This window comes from Oncorhynchus masou, chromosome 13, assembly GCF_036934945.1.
Source record: "Oncorhynchus masou masou isolate Uvic2021 chromosome 13, UVic_Omas_1.1, whole genome shotgun sequence".
Taxonomy (NCBI): Eukaryota; Metazoa; Chordata; class Actinopteri; order Salmoniformes; family Salmonidae; genus Oncorhynchus; species Oncorhynchus masou.
Window position 1 is genome coordinate 81,840,348 of NC_088224.1, and position 19,444 is coordinate 81,859,791.

At 43.7% G+C, this 19,444-nt stretch overlaps 1 protein-coding gene across 1 annotated transcript in view; it reads right to left on the minus strand.

The window, feature by feature from the left end:
- robo2 (roundabout, axon guidance receptor, homolog 2 (Drosophila)) overlaps positions 1–19,444 on the minus strand; it is a 428,769-nt gene that overhangs the window by 81,953 nt on the left and 327,372 nt on the right. Inside the window, exons 10-14 of the mRNA XM_064985273.1 lie at positions 14,070–14,275; positions 12,357–12,438; positions 11,582–11,747; positions 11,312–11,478; positions 9,679–9,800 (exon numbers count right to left, since the gene is read on the minus strand). Of these exons, the coding sequence (XP_064841345.1) occupies positions 9,679–9,800; positions 11,312–11,478; positions 11,582–11,747; positions 12,357–12,438; positions 14,070–14,275 (743 nt within the window). The remainder of the gene's footprint in view (positions 1–9,678; positions 9,801–11,311; positions 11,479–11,581; positions 11,748–12,356; positions 12,439–14,069; positions 14,276–19,444) is intronic.

Consider the following 19,444-nt stretch of genomic DNA (forward strand, 5'->3'; position numbering starts at 1 on the left):
GTATTGTAAATACCAACTAGTGAAACCTAAGGCAGGGTCCCACAAGGCCTAGATCAAACGTGTGAGTGTGAAACGATTGGTCGGTGATTGTCATCCAACCCAGAGGAACTCTGGGAGAATACAGAATACAAAACAGGGACAATAAAGACAATTCTGTCCAATTGAGGAGACAGGGAGCCCAGAGGTGAGATGGTGCTCTCCCAGTCGATAAGGGGCCTTGGTTCTAAACTTGGGCCCATTTAGCCAGTGAGAGAAAAGTTTAATTTATAATGAGGAGGAGTGGGCATAACTCCCAGTAATGGCTGGTTAACAGTGGGAGAAGTGAGAGGGCCTTTCAACTGGGATATTAAGCAGCTGTTTCAGCCTGTGTAGCCGGAGTAAATAATCAGAATGGATTCTGGACTAGCGTGGTGTGTAACTTTCAATAATGGAATGATTTGGGAGTATAAAAGCCCTTCCGAGGCAGCACTATGTTTACTGAATGGGCCCTGATTGATTCGGTGGAGCTGTTCTGTGTTGATTGTACACACACTCATAAAGCAATGTTTAAGTATTGAATTAGCTTTTTAGTCTGGGGGGTGAGAGCTTATTATGGGGTGTCAATAAACATGTCACAGGGAAAACTGCTAAAGTGGTTAATTTAGAAATGAAAGCAGCCACCCCAATGTCACCCAATGACATCATAAATACCAGCTACGGCCTGATTTACTGTGGAACGGAACTACCGGGGCTCGTTAACACAGGACGGAAGAAGAATGTGGAAATAAAGTCACCCTTCAGTAAGAAGAAGAGGGTGCATGTTTAAATGTCATGGTCTAATGTAGAAATAGACTGACTGTAAGTTACTACTGCTGCATACCCTCGTACTGTAAGTTACTACTGCTGCATACCCTCGTACTGTAAGTTACTACTGCTGCATACCCTCGTACTGTAAGTTACTACTGCTGCATACCCTCGTACTGTAAGTTACTACTGCTGCATACCCTCGTACTGTAAGTTACTACTGCTGCAGACCCTCGTACTGTAAGTTACTACTGCTGCATACCCTCGTACTGTAAGTTACTACTGCTGCATACCCTCGTACTGTAAGTTACTACTGCTGCATACCCTCGTACTGTAAGTTAATACTGCTGCATACCCTCAGACTGTAAGTTACTACTGCTGCATACCCTCATACTGTAAATTATTACTGCTGCATACCTTCGTACTGTAAGTTACTACTGCTGCATACCCTCGTACTGTAAGTTACTACTGCTGCATACCCTCAGACTGTAAGTTACTTCTGCTGCATACCCTCGTACTGTAAGTTACTACTGCTGCATACCCTCGTAATGTAAGTTACTACTGCTGCATACCCTCGTACTGTAAGTTACTACTGCTGCATACCCTCGTACTGTAAGTTACTACTGCTGCATACCCTCGTAATGTAAGTTACTACTGCTGCATACCCTCGTACTGTAAGTTACTACTGCTGCATACCCTCGTAATGTAAGTTACTACTGCTGCATACCCTCAGACTGTAAGGTACTACTGCTGCATACCCTCACAATGTAAGTTACTACTGCTACATACCCTCGTACTGTAAGTTACTACTGCTGCATACCCTCAGACTGTAAGTTACTACTGCTACATACCCTCAGACTGTAAGTTACTACTGCTGCATACGCTCGCACTGTAAGTTACTACTGCTGCATACCCTCGTACTGTAAGTTACTACTGCTGTATACCCTCGTACTGTAAGTTACTACTGCTGTATACCCTCGTACTGTAAGTTACTACTGCTGCATAACCTTGTACTGTAAATTACTACTGCTACATACCCTCGTACTGTAAGTTACTACTGCTGCTGCATACCCTTGTACTGTAAGTTACTACTGCTGCATACCCTCAGACTGTAAGTTACTACTGCTGCATACCCTCAGACTGTAAGTTACTACTACTACATACCCTCGTACTGTAAGTTACTACTGCTGCATACCCTCGTACTGTAAGTTACTACTGCTGCATATCCTCATACTGTAAGTTACTACTGCTGCATACCCTTGTACTGTAAGTTACTACTGCTGCATACCCTCGTACTGTAAGTTACTACTGCTGCATACCCTCGTACTGTAAGTTACTACTGCTGCATACCCTCGTACTGTAAGTTACTACTGCTGCATACCCTCGTACTGTAAGTTACTACTGCTGCATACCCTCGTACTGTAAGTGGCATGATTTCTCTCAATGATTCAGCCTCAGTCCGTCGTGTTTCTAAATTAATTAAACAGTGTCTCTCTGGCACATGTCCGTCCTTATGGTGTGGTAGACACAGACAGACAATGGGTGTGTGTGTGTGTGTGTGTGTGTGTGTGTGTGTGTGTGTGTGTGTGTGTGTGTGTGTGTGTGTGTGTGTGCACGCGTGTGTGTGTGTGTGTGTGTGCGTGTGTGTGTGTGTGTGTGTGTGTGTGTGTGTGTGTGTGTGTGTGTGTGTGTGTGTGTGTGTGTGTGTGTTGGGGAGCAGGTTGGTTGGTAAGCTGGTTTGAGCTACACTCTAGAGAGGGAAGACCACAAACATACCAAATATACACAAGTCATGTCAATGTACTTGTTTCTATGCAAAGCCTTTGTCTTACTTCAAAATTAACCAAAGATAGTTGCAAGATTGATGAGACCAGATGTCCCTGACACCTCTTTTGATGTTCTCTTTAGCTGAAAGAAACAATTTATCAACTGTTTGATGTCCACTTACTTAAGAGCCAGTTATTATACTATTTCAAAGCTGTAGAGTCTTAGGATTTATTTGACTCGTATTTCCTTACATGAAAACACCAATAGGAGCCCTGAGGAACACATTGCCAGCTTCAAAGAATCATCATCCCCTTTATATCAACTCTAATGACTTTAGGACTCAAGGTTGTAAAATCAAAGACATACAACAACCCAGAGCTGGATAGCTTCAGACACTGTTTGAGAATGAGGTTGGTGTAAATTGAAATTGATTTCCCATATTTAATCTTATCTGACAAAATAAAGAAACACACAGACACCTGGCAGAGCTGAATAGCAGTAACTAAGTGCAAAGTCTGTTGAATAGTTATGTCTGTGACAGACAGGTGGATTGTCACATTCACCAAATACAACTGGTGTAGATACCTCTTTTGGGTAGGTGGGACACCTGGCCAACATCCGGTGAAATTGCCGAGGGCAAAATTCAAAATACAAAATTCATAATATTAAACATTCATGAAAATACAAGTGTTATATGTACATCAGTTAAAAGCTTAACTTCTTGTTAATCCAGTCGCTTTGTCAGATTATTTGCCATACCATGCCATTATCTGAGGACAGTGCCCCGCATACAAAAGCATTACAAACATTTTCCAAACAAGGCGTCACGAAAGAAAGAAATAGCGATAAAATAAATCACTTACCTTTGAAGATCTTCCTCTGTTTACAATCCAAAGAGTCCCAGCTACAGTGCCTTGCGAAAGTATTCGGCCCCCTTGAACTTTGCGACCTTTTGCCACATTTCAGGCTTCAAACTAAGCTGAATAATTTTGCATGCCCAATTTTTCAGTTTTTGTTTTGTTAAAAAAGTTTGAAATATCCAATAAATGTCGTTCCACTTCATGATTGTGTCCCACTTGTTGTTGATTCTTCACAAAAAAATACAGTTTTATATCTTTATGTTTGAAGCCTGAAATGTGGCAAAAGGTCGCAAAGTTCAAGGGGGCCGAATACTTTCGCAAGGCACTGTACATCTAAAATGGTAATTTTATTCAATAAAGTCCTTCTTTATATCCCAAAAAAGTCAGTTTAGTTGGCGCACTTGATTCAGTAATACACCGGTTTCCCTCGTTCAAAATGCACACAAATGACCAAAAGTTACCAATAAACTTCATCCAAACAAGTCAAAAAACGTTCTAATCAATCCTCAGGTACCCTAATATGTAAATAAATTATCAAATTTAAGACGGAGAATAGTATGTTCATTACCAGAGATAAATGACGAAGTGCGCGCCCTCACTGACATGAGTCACAATACTACAGCCAAAATGGGAGCCACCTAGAAAAACTACAAATTCTAGCTCATTTAAAAAAAAACAAGCCTGAAACTCTTTCTAAAGACTGTTGACATCTACTGGAAGCTCTAGGAACTGCAATCTGGGAGGTTTTCCCTTGATATTCCCATAGACAGCCATTATAATGAGTGGTGAGCTCATTATGGATTCTCCTCAGGGTTTCGCCTGCTATATCAGTTCTGTTATACTCCCAGATATTATTTTGTGTTTTCTAGCCCCCTACCCCTAAGTTAACCAACAATGCAGTTTTAAGAAAATAGACAATAATGAGGCTATATACAAGGGGTACCTGTTCCAAGTTAATGTGTGGGGGTACAGGGTAGTCAAGGTAATAGTTACATGTAGGTAGGGGTAAAGTGACTATGCATAGATAATAAACAGCTAGTAGCAACAGTGTAAAAACAAAGGGGCAGGGCGTGTCAATGTAAATCGTCTGGGTGGTCATTTAATTAATAGTTCAGCAGTCTTAGAAGTTGTTAAGGAGCCTTTTGGACCTAGACTTGGCGCTCCGGTAATGCGGTAGCAGAGTGAACAGTCTATGACTTGGGTGACTGCAGTTTTTGACAATTCTTTGGACCTTCCTCTGACACCGCGTCATAGAAAAATTACAAATTTACCTGGTTTGTTTGATATTAATAGTTAGCCATTAATACTTAACAAATAAGAAGACATTTGTCTGTTTCATTCTGTTTCTGTAAAGAGATGGTTTCCACTTTAGCTTCCAGAAGTTAGTCTGGGCGTAGGGTCAAGGAAATGGGTTGTGGGTTGTAATGGGTTGTGGGTTGTATTTCCCTAAAGCTGGCATTCCATAGACAAGATGTGGTGTGTGTGACCCGAGATGGAGAGAGCCTGGAAGAGTTTCGAACAATGCCTCATTGTCCTGGCATCTGGGAACTAAGACATATTGGGGTAAATCACCATCTTTTGTAGATAACCAAGGTGGATAATCGGAGTTGGAACCAGTCTGATTTAGTATTTTTAAGTCCTACATAAGGTCTCTGTTTTATCATTATCATTATATATTCTATTCAAGTGAGAGAGACTTTGTCATTTCTGCAAACAATCATCTTTATTCAATATCGATTAATTATTGCAATAATGAAACCGTCGACCCAACAGTCATGAGGTTGAACATGTCAGTGAAGACTCTTGCTGGTTGGTCTGCTCATGCTCTGAGTGAATGTCCTGGTAATCCGTCAGCCCTGTGGCCTTGTGAATGTTGACCTGTTTAAAGGTCTTGCTCACATCGGCTAAGGAGAACGTGATCACACAGTCATCCGGAACAGCCTGTGCACTCATGCATGTTTCAGTGTAACTTCGGGCATTTAGCCTGTCTGGTAGGCTCGTATCACTGTGCAGCTCGTGGCATGGTTTCCCTTTGTAGTCTGTAATAGTTTGCAAGTCCTGTATTGATGATTTTCCGGTTTGATGGTCCATCTGAGGGCACAGCGGGTTTCTTATAAGCATCCGGATTAATGTCCTACTAATTGAAAGTGGCAGCTCTAGCCAATAGCTCAGTGCGGATGTTGTCTGTAATCCATGGCTTCTGGTTGTGATATGTACGTATGGTCACTGTGGGAACCACATCGTTGATGTACTTAATGGTGAAGCCGATGACTGAGGTTGTATACTCCTCAATGGTATTGGATGAATCCCAGAACATATTCCAGTCTGAGGCAGAAAAACATTGCTGTAGCATAGCATCCGCATCAACTGACCACTTCTGTATTGAGGGAGTCACTGGTACTTCCTGCTTTAGATTTTGCTTGTAAGCAGGAATCAGGAGGATAGAATTATGGTCAGATTTTCCAAATGGTGGTAAATGGTGGTGGTAAATAGATAGTAACATGACTCTATTGTGAGGATCCACTTGTTTATTATCCGTGTCGTCGTTCAAATCAAATCAAATCAAATTTTATTTGTCACATACACATGGTTAGCAGATGTTAATGCAAGTGTAGCGAAATGCTTGTGCTTCTAGTTCCGACAATGCAGTAATAACCAACAAGTAATCTAACTAACAATTCCAAAACTACTGTCTTATACACAGTGTAAGGGGATAAAGAATATGTACATAAGGATATATGAATGAGTGATGGTACAGAGCAGCATAGGCAAGATACAGTAGATGGTATCGAGTACAATATATACATATGAGATGAGTATGTAAACAAAGTGGCATAGTTAAAGTGGCTAGTGATACATGTATTACATAAGGATGCAGTCGATGATATAGAGTACAGTATATACGTATGCATATGAGATGAATAATGTAGGGTAAGTAACATTATATAAGGTAGCATTGTTTAAAGTGGCTAGTGATATATTTACATAATTTCCCATCAATTCCCATTATTAAAGTGGCTGGAGTTGAGTCAGTGTCAGTGTGTTGGCAGCAGCCACTCAATGTTAGTGGTGGCTGTTTAACAGTCTGATGGCCTTGAGATAGAAGCTGTTTTTCAGTCTCTCGGTCCCAGCTTTGATGCACCTGTACTGACCTCGCCTTCTGGATGATAGCGGGGTGAACAGGCAGTGGCTCGGGTGGTTGATGTCCTTGATGATCTTTATGGCCTTCCTGTAACATCGGGTGGTGTAGGTGTCCTGGAGGGCAGGTAGTTTGCCCCCGGTGATGCGTTGTGCAGACCTCACTACCCTCTGGAGAGCCTTACGGTTGAGGGCGGAGCAGTTGCCGTTCCAGGCGGTGATACAGCCCGCCAGGATGCTCTCGATTGTGCATCTGTAGAAGTTTGTGAGTGCTTTTGGTGACAAGCCGAATTTCTTCAGCCTCCTGAGGTTGAAGAGGCGCTGCTGCGCCTTCTTCACGATGCTGTCTGTGTGAGTGGACCAATTCAGTTTGTCTGTGATGTGTATGCCGAGGAACTTAAAACTTGCTACTCTCTCCACTACTGTTCCATCGATGTGGATAGGGGGGTGTTCCCTCTGCTGTTTCCTGAAGTCCACAATCATCTCCTTAGTTTTGTTGACGTTGAGTGTGAGGTTATTTTCCTGACACCACACTCCGAGGGCCCTCACCTCCTCCCTGTAGGCCGTCTCGTCGTTGTTGGTAATCAAGCCTACCACTGTTGTGTCGTCCGCAAACTTGATGATTGAGTTGGAGGCGTGCGTGGCCACGCAGTCGTGGGTGAACAGGGAGTACAGGAGAGGGCTCAGAACGCACCCTTGTGGGGCTCCAGTGTTGAGGATCAGCGGGAAGGAGATGTTGTTACCTACCCTCACCACCTGGGGGCGGCCCGTCAGGAAGTCCAGTACCCAGTTGCACAGGGCGGGGTCGAGACCCAGGGTCTCGAGCTTGATGACGAGCTTGGAGGGTACTATGGTGTTGAATTGTCCAGATGGGTTAGGGCAGTGTGCAGTGTGGTTGAGATTGCATCGTCTGTGGACCTATTTGAGCGGTAAGCAAATTGGAGTGGGTCTAGGGTGTCAGGTAGGGTGGAGGTGATATGGTCCTTGACTAGTCTCTCAAAGCACTTCATGATGACGGAAGTGAGTGCTACGGGGCGGTAGTCGTTTAGCTCAGTTACCTTAGCTTTCTTGGGAACAGGAACAATGGTGGCCCTCTTGAAGCATGTGGGAACAGCAGACTGGTATAGGGATTGATTGAATATGTCCGTAAACACACCAGCCAGCTGGTCTGCGCATGCTCTGAGGGCGCGGCTGGGGATGCCATCTGGGCCTGCAGCCTTGCGAGGGTTAACACGTTTAAATGTTTTACTCACCTCGGCTGCAGTGAAGGAGAGACCGCATTTTTCCGTTGCAGGCAGTGTCAGTGGCACTGTATTGTCCTCAAAGCGGGCAAAAAAGTTATTTCGTCTGCCTGGGAGCAAGACATCCTGGTCCGTGACTGGGCTAGATTTCTTCCTGTAGTCCGTGATTGACTGTAGACCCTGCCACATGCCTCTTGTGTCTGAGCCGTTGAATTGGGATTCTACTTTGTCTCTGTACTGACGCTTAGCTTGTTTGATAGCCTTACGGAGGGAATAGCTGCATTGTTTGTATTCAGTCATGTTACCAGACACCTTGCCCTGATTGAAAGCAGTGGTTCACGCTTTCAGTTTCACGCGAATGCTGCCATCAATCCAAGGTTTCTGGTTAGGGAATGTTTTAATCGTTGCTATGGGAACGACATCTTCAACGCAAGTTCTAATGAACTCGCACACCGAATCAGCGTATTCGTCAATGTTGTTATTTGACGCAATACGAAACATGTCCCAGTACACGTGGTGGAAGCAGTCTTGGAGTGTGGAGTCAGCTTGGTCGGACCAGCGTTGGACAGACCTCAGCGTGGGAGCTTCTTTTTTTAACTTTTGTCTGTAGGCAGGTATCAGCAAAATGGAGTCGTGGTCAGCTTTTCCGAAAGGGGGGCGGGGCAGGGCCTTATATGCATCGCGGAAGTTAGAGTAACAGTGATCCAAGGTTTTTCCGCCCCTGGATGCGCAATCGATATGCTGATAAAATTTAGGGAGTCTTGTTTTCAGATTAGCCTTGTTAAAATCCCCAACAACAATGAGTGCAGCCTCCGGATAAATGGTTTCCAGTTTGCAAAGAGTTAAATAAAGTTCGTTCAGAGCCATCGATGTGTCTGCTTGGGGGGGGATATATACGGCTGTGATTATAATCAAAGAGAATTCTCTTGGTAGATAATGCGGTCTATATTTGATTGTGAGGAATACTAAATCAGGTGAACAGAAGGATTTGAGTTCCTGTATGTTTCTTTCATCGCACCATGCCTCGTTAGCCATAAGGCATACACCCCCACCCCTCTTCTTACCAGAAAGGTGTTTGTTTCTGTCGGCGCGATGCGTGGAGAAACCCGTTGGCTGCGTCTCTCCAGTGAGCCATGTTTCCGTGAAGCACAGAACGTTACAGTCTCTGATGTCCCTCTGGAATGCTACCCTTGCTCGGATTTCATCAACCTTGTTGTCAAGAGACTGGACATTGGCAAGAAGAATGCTAGGAAGTGGGGCACGATGTGCCCGTCTCCGTAGTCTGACCAGAATACCGCCACGTTTCCCTCTTTTTCGGAGTCGTTTTTTTGGGTCGCTGCATGCGATCCATTCCGTTGTCTTGTTTGTAAGGCAGAACACAGGATCCGCGTCGCGAAAAACATATTCTTGGTCGTACTGATGGTGAGTTGACGCTGATCTTATATACAGTAGTTCTTCTCGACTGTATGTAATGAAACCTAAGATGACCTGGGGTACTAATGTAAGAAATAACACGTAAAAAAACAAAAAACTGCATAGTTTCCTAGGAACGCGAAGCGAGGCGGCCATCTCTGTCGGCGCCGGAAGTATTTCGTTCAGCCACAACTTGGTGAAACATAAGATATTATAGTTTTTAATGTCACATTGGTAGAGAGTCTCGAACGGAGCTCATCCTGTCTATTCTCCAGTGATTGCACGTTGGCCAATAGAACAAATGGTAGAGGCAGGTTACCCACTCGCTAATGAATTCTCACAAGGCACCCTGATCTCCTCCCCCTGTATTTCCTTATTTTCTTCATGTGAATTATGGGGATTTAGGCATTGTCTGGGAGCAGCATTATATCCTTCATATCAGACTCATTAAAGACCAATCACAGTGTGACACTTACCGTCCAGGTGACCTGAATGGTGGTGGGGCTCAGGACGACCGGGTTGTGAAGACGAACTATGACCTCCCCCAGCTCCTTCTGTACATGTCTGTGGTCCACCCCCTGGGCTGGAGGACTGATGTCTGTAGAGAGAGAGAGGGGGAGAGAGAGAGAGTGAGAGAGAGGGGGAGAGAGAGAGAGAGTGAGAGAGAAAGAGAGAGAGAGAGAGAGAGAGAGAGAGAGAGAGAGGGGGAGAGAAAGAGAGAGAGAGAGAGAGGGGGAGAGAGAGAGGGGGAGAGAGAGGGGGGGAGAGTGGGGGAGAGAGAGTGAGAGAGAGAGAAAGGAAAGTGTGGAAGAGAGAAATAGAGAGAAAGAAAAAGCGAGAAAGATAGAAAGAGAGATCACTTTCAGTTTTCCTACTTCAGTTTTCAAAGCCACGGTTCCTTCCATTCCTTACAATGAGGCCAAGTCAATCATAAGAGGTTTTGTTGAGAGAACGGATGAATAGACCAATCAGACTCCACAAAGGAGTCGACACTCTATGATCATGACTTCATTTGAAAAGAAGCAACTTCATCTGCATTAGAATGATCTCATTTCAGTTTAAATAAAGAACTCGTTTGGGTTTGACAAAAAGGAAGAGAGACCTTAAGATCCCTTCTCCTCTCTGCTCTTACTGAGGCCCAGCCAGAGAACAACTACCACATCAACGAGTGAACTCTGAACACATGAATGAATGACACTATGAGACTATTTCCCAACACAGTTCACATTTCATTCACATTTGCATGTGTTTTCAGTTAAAAGCCAATCAAAACCCCAATTGAAATGCAGATTCAGTGTGGTCAAAGTAAATACACAATCATGGCAACTGACATAGTTTGGTCCTATTTACTGAGGGGAAATAGATGGGCAAATACAGAACATTATTCACGAGAGGAAACAGTATTTCAAAACAGGCCCAATGAAAACAGCCAATAAAGTCATGAATCACAGAGTCGTAATAGAGGACGACAGGCCAAACGCAGTTAAGCAGACATCAATTCATCTTCAGTGACTGCCATTGCCAATAACCATCTCTGTGCATCACAACGAAGCCAACAGCAAATAAAGAGAGATGTACTGCTATTCAAATTGACTCCCTCTCTCCATGCACAACCTAATAGTGGCCTGCAATTGGACAATGTTAACCGAAAGGTTGCAGGGGTATTGCGGTGGACTGGACTTATCAGATAAATGTAATAAGAAGACTGAGGTCTATACGGCACCTTAATCTAATCTTCTTTGAGTTTGGAGGCAGTCATTTTCTCCAGTTATGATCATTAACGTAGCAGGGATAGCGCTAACTCACTTAGGCTTTCCAAAAGTAGACATGCTTATTTTACATAATTGCCTGACTGTAGCCTTAATGAGCAGAGCTGAGATGGTAGTTTGACCTCTGGAAGTTGTTGCGGTAGCTATCTCGGTAGAACTGTTACAGCCCACACAGTACCGTGCTGAGAGGCCCTGATAGCTATCTAACTGGAACACGATGACCTTTTCCCTATTGAAAGCTGCAGCAGTCAATGTGAAGGGGAGGCTAAATTAGAAATGTTATGATAGGAAAAATGATTACCAGAATCTTTAAAGTTCTATCTGAGTATAAGGCCCATACCTTGTGTCCTGACTGGCTCTGACATGGGGCTGGGGTCACTGAGGCCCTGGTTGTTGACCGCCCGTACCATGAACAGGTAGATGGTGTTGGGGCGCAGGCCTTTGACCGTGTACTGTGTGGTCTTCACGTGGTCCGCAACCGTCTGCCAACTGTTGCTCACCGACTGGCTGCAATGGGACAAAAAAAGGATATCACAAATGTGCTACCGCAATAATTAAGAAGCAATGCAAAAGTGAAAAAAGGTAATCACTCCGGTTCTTCATAACTAACCTGAAGGCTTCGATGACAAAAGAGGAGATGGGCGTGGCCCCAGTCAGGCCGGGTTGCCAGGACAACGAGACGCTGTTCTTGCTGACGTCAGTGACGTCGGGTTTGGAGGGAGGGCCAAGGAGCTCGTTATCATCACGGTTCTTAATGACCATCACACCAGGTTGGTCTGGAGGAGAAAGAGACCAGTAAATATTTGTCACACCCTGATCTGTTTCAACTGTCTTTGTGCTTTTATCCAGCCCCTTCCAGGTGTCGCTTATCTTCTCCATTATCCCCAGTGTATTTATACATGTGTTCTCTGTTTGTCTGTTGCCAGTTTGTTGTGTTCGTCAAGCCTACCAGCGTTTTCCCCTTGCTCCTGTCTGTTTCTAGTTCCTGTTTTGTAGTTTTCCCAGTTTTGACCATTCTAACTGCCCTGACTCTGAGCCTCCCTGCCGTTTCTGCTTGTCACACCACCCTGGATTATTGACCTCTGCATTATTGACCTCTGCTTGCCCTGCCCCTGAGGCTGCCTGCCGCTCTGTACCTTTTGGACTGATCTGGAGCACTGACCTCTGGCTTCCCTTAAGCTGTCGTTTTGCCTGCCCCTTCTTCTAGTAATAAACTTTTGTTACTTCGACATTGTCTGAATCTGGGTCTTCCCTGAAACGTGATACTATTGTTAAATGGGAGGAGGAAGAGGAATGGATAAATAACTATTCCCAGAATGGAATACAGTATGTATGGTATAATGAGCATGTATTTACTAGGTGAAGACATGTTCACTGTGCCATACCTTTGACCTCCAGGAAGGCGCTCCATGATGTCTCTCCACTGGAGCTGGCAGCCACACAGGTGTAGATCCCAGAGTCAGAGAGCTGGGGTAGAACAGATAAACATAGAACATGTGATGGGACCATCCCTGAGGTCACAACAGTGTGTCATGTGATGGGACCATCCCTTAGGTCACAACAGTGTGTCTGGTGATGGGCCATCCCTGAGGTCACAACAGTGTGTCTTGTGATGGGACCATCCCTGAGGTCACAACAGTGTGTCATGTGATGGGACCATCCCTGAGGTCACAACAGTGTGTCATGTGATGGGACCATCCCTGAGGTCACAACAGTGTGTCATGTGATGGGACCATCCCTGAGGTCACAACAGTGTGTCTTGTGATGGGACCATCCCTGAGGTCACAACAGTGTGTCATGTGATGGGACCATCCCTTAGGTCACAACAGTGTGTCATGTGATGGGACCATCCCTGAGGTCACAACAGTGTGTCATGTGATGGGACCATCCCTGAGGTCACAACAGTGTGTCATGTGATGGGACCATCCCTGAGGTCACAACAGTGTGTCTTGTGAAGGGTCACAACAGTGACTCTTAACTCCTCTTGAAATGCACTGTTGGTTAAGGGCTTGTGAGTAAGCATTTCACGTTAAAGGTCTACACTTGTTCTAATCGGGGCATGTGACAAATAAAGTTTGATTTGATTTGTGTGTCATTGTGAGTGCCTCAAAGTGCTGACGCAAATTTTCTAATGAATTCCATTTTCTCCTCACCCCCCCACCACTTTACCCCCCTCCCGCTATCCCCCCTGTTCCCGCTGTCCCCCCACCCCCCCCACCAACCGCAACAAAGGCTGGCTAATTCATTTAGGGTGGGCCACTGAAGCCCCCTGGACCGATGACAGCTGGCTTGTCTCTCCATCCCACTCTCTCTAGAATGTTAGTTGTTTGTTGGTTTTTGTCTCTGCTCCTTCCCTCCATTTATTAAATAAAATGTCAGTGGTCGGCAACTTTGTCAAGCTTAATGGATATTCCACCGAGGCCTCGGAGTGGGGAAAGGAGGATGTGAGGATTTTTAATTCAATCTACCCTAAATGTTGTAAGTTTGTGTGTGTGTGTGTGTATGTGTGTGTGTGTGTGTGTGTGTGTGTGTGTGTGTGTGTGTGTGTGTGTGTGTGTGTGTGTGTGTGTGTGTGTGTGTGTGTGTGTGTGTGTGTGTGTGTGTGTGAGTACGTGTGTTGTTTAACTGTTCACTCCTGCAGCTGGAACCTGTCCAGCCCTCTACAGCAGACTCTTGTAAGAGCCGCCGTGTCACTAAGTGATAGTATCAAACAATTTATTAAAATCAATATTGCCCATTAATCTCTTTAAAGCAATATGATTCCTCACATCACGCTTATGCATGCCTAAGCATGTGACACACCCAGAGGGGAGAGAGAGGAGACAGTGTCCCAGACAGAGATCCATTAAGGGGAATGGATGGAAACAGGGAGGTAGAGAACGAAGGCTGCATACAAGGATTTACACAATAGTACACAGTATATTTACAGCCCTCATCATATGAACCCCATTACTAGTGTGTGCGTAGTCGGAACTAGAAGCACAAGCATTTTGCTACTCGCTTTAACATCTGCTAACCATGTGTATGTGACCAATAAAATTCTGTTTGATTTGATTCTCTTTATGAGTGGACCAGGCTGTGGTTCCAGTGGTTCTCACCCTGAGGCTCCTCATCTGGAGGCTGCCCAGGTCCTGCAGGGACATGCGGGGATCCTTCCCCAGCAGACTGACCCCATCCTTCAGCCAGCTGATAGAGGGGATGGGGTCTCCTGACGCCTGACACTTTAGCAGGGCCACGCTGTCCACTCCCAGCGTCTGATTGGAAGGACCCTGACGGATTATGGGCGGAGGCCTGTCTGTCAGCACTGGGATAAGGTAAGAGACAGAGTGTTAGAGAGACAGAGAGCCTGTTTGATACAGCAGGAAAACAATTCTGCAGCAACAGATAATGTGAATTAGTATGTGGATTATAACATTTTTTTAAGGGTTTTTCATAAAAGTCTGACATTTCAAAGTGGAAATTAAAAACTTCTGAAGTATTTTTGAAACTGAAATACACTACAAGTAAAACATTTCCAGCACAGGAAAATGATCCTGCAACGGGGGGGATCAATTTAAGATCCTACATCTGTAAGCCTTTTAATGGATTTATCATAAAGTGAAAGGATGTGGTAACGGTATCATAAAGCAGGTCTATTTTCTCAGCAGGTCTTGTAATTCCACCACAGGACCATGACGACGCCCTGACTATGCTTCCAGGAAGCGGGTGAAAGAATTGCTGAGTATTGTTTTCCAGACTGCCTATTGATGTGGCGTAGGGCTGAATACCCTTACATTTACACCTTACCCAGGAGTCTGTGGTGGCGTACAGTGGCAAAGGCACTGCCTGTTGACTCAGGGTGGTTCAGATAAATACTCCATCTTGTTCAGTGGGGAACACTATCAGAGGTCCCCACTGGCACCCAGAGCGGAAACAAACATTTCACTCTCCAGAGAGTAGCACCCCACAGAAATGATCCAAATCAGTCAGAATTGCAATAATGTAACAAACCCTCTGTGAGGAAAATAAAATACAATGTTTTGTTTTGTTTATCTCAATGCTAATGTTCAATGCTGTTTGGATGAACATATGCTTTTGTCATGTGTGGGATAATGTCTGTGGGATGTACTGTGAAATAGTGTACATGTCAGAGGTGCTGTATCTGTGAGTTACAGTTACCGTGCCCTGGCTGTTTCTGTGTCAGCTGTGGTGAATACTGTTGAGTCCCCTGGCATTATACAGCACACATTAACTAACAGGTAGTATTAATGATGTCAGACCTGCAGGGGCTAATTAGACAGTCAACTTCGCTAACCTTTCAACACATCACACCCTCTCTCTCTCTCTCTCTCTTTCTCTTTACTATCTCCTTCTTTCACGTTCTCTCCTGCAGGGAAGTCAGGAGGGATGGAAGAAACATAAATGCCTTGGTATGGCAGAACCATGAAATTATTATCTTTAGCAGAGAGAACCATGGCTTAATTATCTTCAGCAGAGAGAACCATGAAATTATTATCTTTAGCTGAGAGAACCATGAAATTATTATCTTTAGCAGAGAGAACCATTACATTTTTATCTCTAGCAGAGGTAACCATGGCTTGATTATCTTTAGCTGAGAGAACCATTAAATTATTATCTTTAGCAGAGAGAACCATGGCTTAATTATCTTCAGCAGAGAGAACCATGAAATTATTATCTTTAGCTGAGAGAACCATGAAATTATTATCTTTAGCAGAGAGAACCATTACATTTTTATCTTTAGCAGAGGTAACCATGGCTTGATTATCTTTAGCTGAGAGAACCATGAAATTATTATCTTTAGCAGAGAGAACCATGGCTTAATTATCTTCAGCAGAGAGAACCATGAAATTATTATCTTTAGCTGAGAGAACCATGAAATTATTATCTTTAGCAGAGAGAACCATTAAATTATTATCTTTAGCAGAGAGAACCATGGCTTGATTATCTTTAGCTGAGAGAACCATGAAATTATTATCTTTAGCAGAGAGAACCATTAAATTATTATCTTTAGCAGAGAGAACCATGGCTTAATTATCTTTAGCTGAGAGAACCATGGCTTAATTATCTTTAGCAGAGAGAACCATGAAATTATTATCTTTAGCAGAGAGAACCATGGCTTAATTATCTTTAGTTGAGAGAACCATGGCTTAATTATCTTTAGTTGAGAGAACCATGGCCTAATTATCTTTAGCAGAGAGAACCATGGCTTAATTATCTTTAGTTGAGAGAACCATGGCCTAATTATCTTTAGCAGAGAGAACCATGGCTTAATTATCTTTAGTTGAGAGAACCATGGCTTAATTATCTTTAGTTGAGAGAACCGTGGCTTGATTATCTTTAGCTGAGAGAACCATGGCTTAATTATCTTTAGCTGAGAGAACCATGGCCTAATTATCTTTAGCTGAGAGAACCATGGCTTAATTATCTTTAGCAGAGAGAACCATGGCCAAATTATCTTTAGCTGGGAGAACCATGGCTTAATTATCTTTAGCAGAGAGAACCATGGCTTAATTATCTTTAGCTGAGAGAACCATGATTAATTATCTTTAGCTGAGAGAACCATGGCTTGATTATCTTTAGCTGAGAGAACCATGGCTTAATTATCTTTAGTTGAGAGAACCATGGCCTAATTATCTTTAGCAGAGAGAACCATGGCTTAATTATCTTTAGTTGAGAGAACCATGGCCTAATTATCTTTAGCAGAGAGAACCATGGCTTAATTATCTTTAGTTGAGAGAACCATGGCTTAATTATCTTTAGCTGAGAGAACCGTGGCTTGATTATCTTTAGCTGAGAGAACCATGGCTTAATTATCTTTAGCTGAGAGAACCATGGCCTAATTATCTTTAGCTGAGAGAACCATGGCTTAATTATCTTTAGCAGAGAGAACCATGGCCAAATTATCTTTAGCTGGGAGAACCATGGCTTAATTATCTTTAGCAGAGAGAACCATGGCTTAATTATCTTTAGCTGAGAGAACCATGATTAATTATCTTTAGCTGAGAGAACCATGGCTTGATTATCTTTAGCTGAGAGAACCATGGCTTGATTATCTTTAGCTGAGAGAACCATGGCTTGATTATCTTTAGCTGAGAGAACCATGGCTTGATTATCTTTAGCTGAGAGAACCATGGCACAATTATCTTTAGCTGAGAGAACCATGGCTTGATTATCTTTAGCTGAGAGAACCATGGCTTGATTATCTTTAGCTGAGAGAACCATGGCTTAATTATCTTTAGCTGAGAGAACCATGGCTTAATTATCTTTAGCCGAGAGAACCATGGCTTGATTATCTTTAGCTGAGAGAACCATGGCTTAATTATCTTTAGTTGAGAGAACCATGGCTTAATTATCTTTAGCTCAGAGAACCATGGCTTAATTATCTTTAGTTGAGAGAACCATGGCTTAATTATCTTTAGCTGAGAGAACCATGGCTTGATTTTCTTTAGCTGAGAGAACCAAGGCTTAATTATCTTTAGCTGAGAGAACCATGGCTTAATTATCTTTAGCTGAGAGAACCATGGCTTGATTATCTTTAGCTGAGAGAACCATGGCCTAATTATCTTTAGCTGAGAGAACCATGGCTTGATTATCTTTAGCTGAGAGAACCATGGCTTGATTATCTTTAGCTGAGAGAACCATGGCTTGATTATCTTTAGCTGAGAGAACCATGGCTTGATTATCTTTAGCTGAGAGAACCATGGCTTGATTATCTTTAGCTGAGAGAACCATGGCTTGATTATCTTTAGCTGAGAGAACCATGGCTTGATTATCTTTAGCTGAGAGAACCATGGCTTGATTATCTTTAGCTGAGAGAACCATGGCACAATTATCTTTAGCTGAGAGAAAAATGGAGAGAAGGTGAATCTACCCCATATGGGCCCTGCTGAATTCATCATTTATTACTATTTCAGTGATAATATTCCAACCTTTCCCACCACGCTGGAATGCTTTTATCAGAAAAGCTGGTGGTTAAATACATCAACCAAGATTACCATGAGTCTAACCTGCACCCAGAGAGCATTAAAAACAGCCCTATCTGTACATCTAAGGCCTCACTGTTAGTTCTACTTTCCCCATTAACTCACTGAGGGAGTTATCTGCTTGTCACTGTTATGACTTGGCATGATTCTAATGGCCATTATTGGCTCAGGTGGAGCCATATGAGTTCCAATGCTTAGACACTGAAACACACCTGGAAGGGTTCTGTTATGTGTCTTAATGATTCCGTCTGCTCTGAGTAATGACTCCACAGCATTACATGTTAACACATTATGACAGAAAGTATGATAAAACCCTGGGTGAGTTTGGCTATTCTGGTTCAGCAAGGAGGGGATGATGAGGATGGTGGTGGATGGATGGCGTGATGAAGTGATGGAGGCCTGGGAGGGGAGCAGGAGAGTAAGGGGGGGGGGTGGGGGTGGCCTTGACTGTTTGCATCAGGAATTTCTCATTACCGATCTCCTTGAACCCAGCTACTCTGCTGGCCTCCCAGGACACTGAATCACCTGCTCCCAGCAGCAGGGGGTGACCATGACCTCGCCCTAGACAGCCAGCTAGCCCTCCTCCTCCACTCCTCCTGTCCTCCCTCCATCAGCTCTGCCTAACACCCAACTCCCTCACACGTTCCTCCTCTTACACAGTCCAGCCATACACTCCCTTACCTCCCTATACCTACACAGAGGCGTAGATAGACAGACAGTACCACACACCCTTAGAATACAGGATGTGTGTGTGTTCCAACAGATGGTACATACACAGTAAATCTAGTTCGATATTACTGCACTGTCGGAGCTAGAAACACAAGCATTTCGCTACACCCACAATCAAATCAAATGTTATTTGTCACATGCGCCAAATACAACAGGTGTAGACCTTACAGTGAAATGCTTAATTACAAGCCCTTAACCAACAATGCAGTTTTAAGAAAAATAAAACTAACAAATAATTTAAAGAGCAGCAATAGCAAGGCTATATGCAGGGGGTACCAATACGTCTACTAGATGTGTACAGTGTGTGACAAATAACATTTGATTTGAACACTAGAACATGAGACGAGTAATGTGTCTTAAGGCTATGACCTCTAAAACCCATTTTAGGGACATAGAAAAGCATACTAAGAAACAGAAACACGGAGTGAGATCACAACAATTCAAAATCCTCTTCTCTTACAAAATGGTGTCTGACATGCTTTTCTTCTTTCTCCAGGCTGATCCTTGGCAGGGTTTCTGAACTGCCCTCTATCTATCTTCCCATCTCCACAGCAGAACAGATGAGAGGCAGTGGGACTGAGCAGGCTCTCATAAGTCATCCTGGAGACTAACTGCTGTCACTCACTCAATCAATCACTCAGTCCTTGACTCACTGCCTCCCTCAGTCAGATGTTGCCGATCATTATACTGAGACTCAAGGGCAATGTTGTACTCCCTCTCCAGCTAAACTTGAACAAGTTTTTCATTCAATTCTGTCGTAA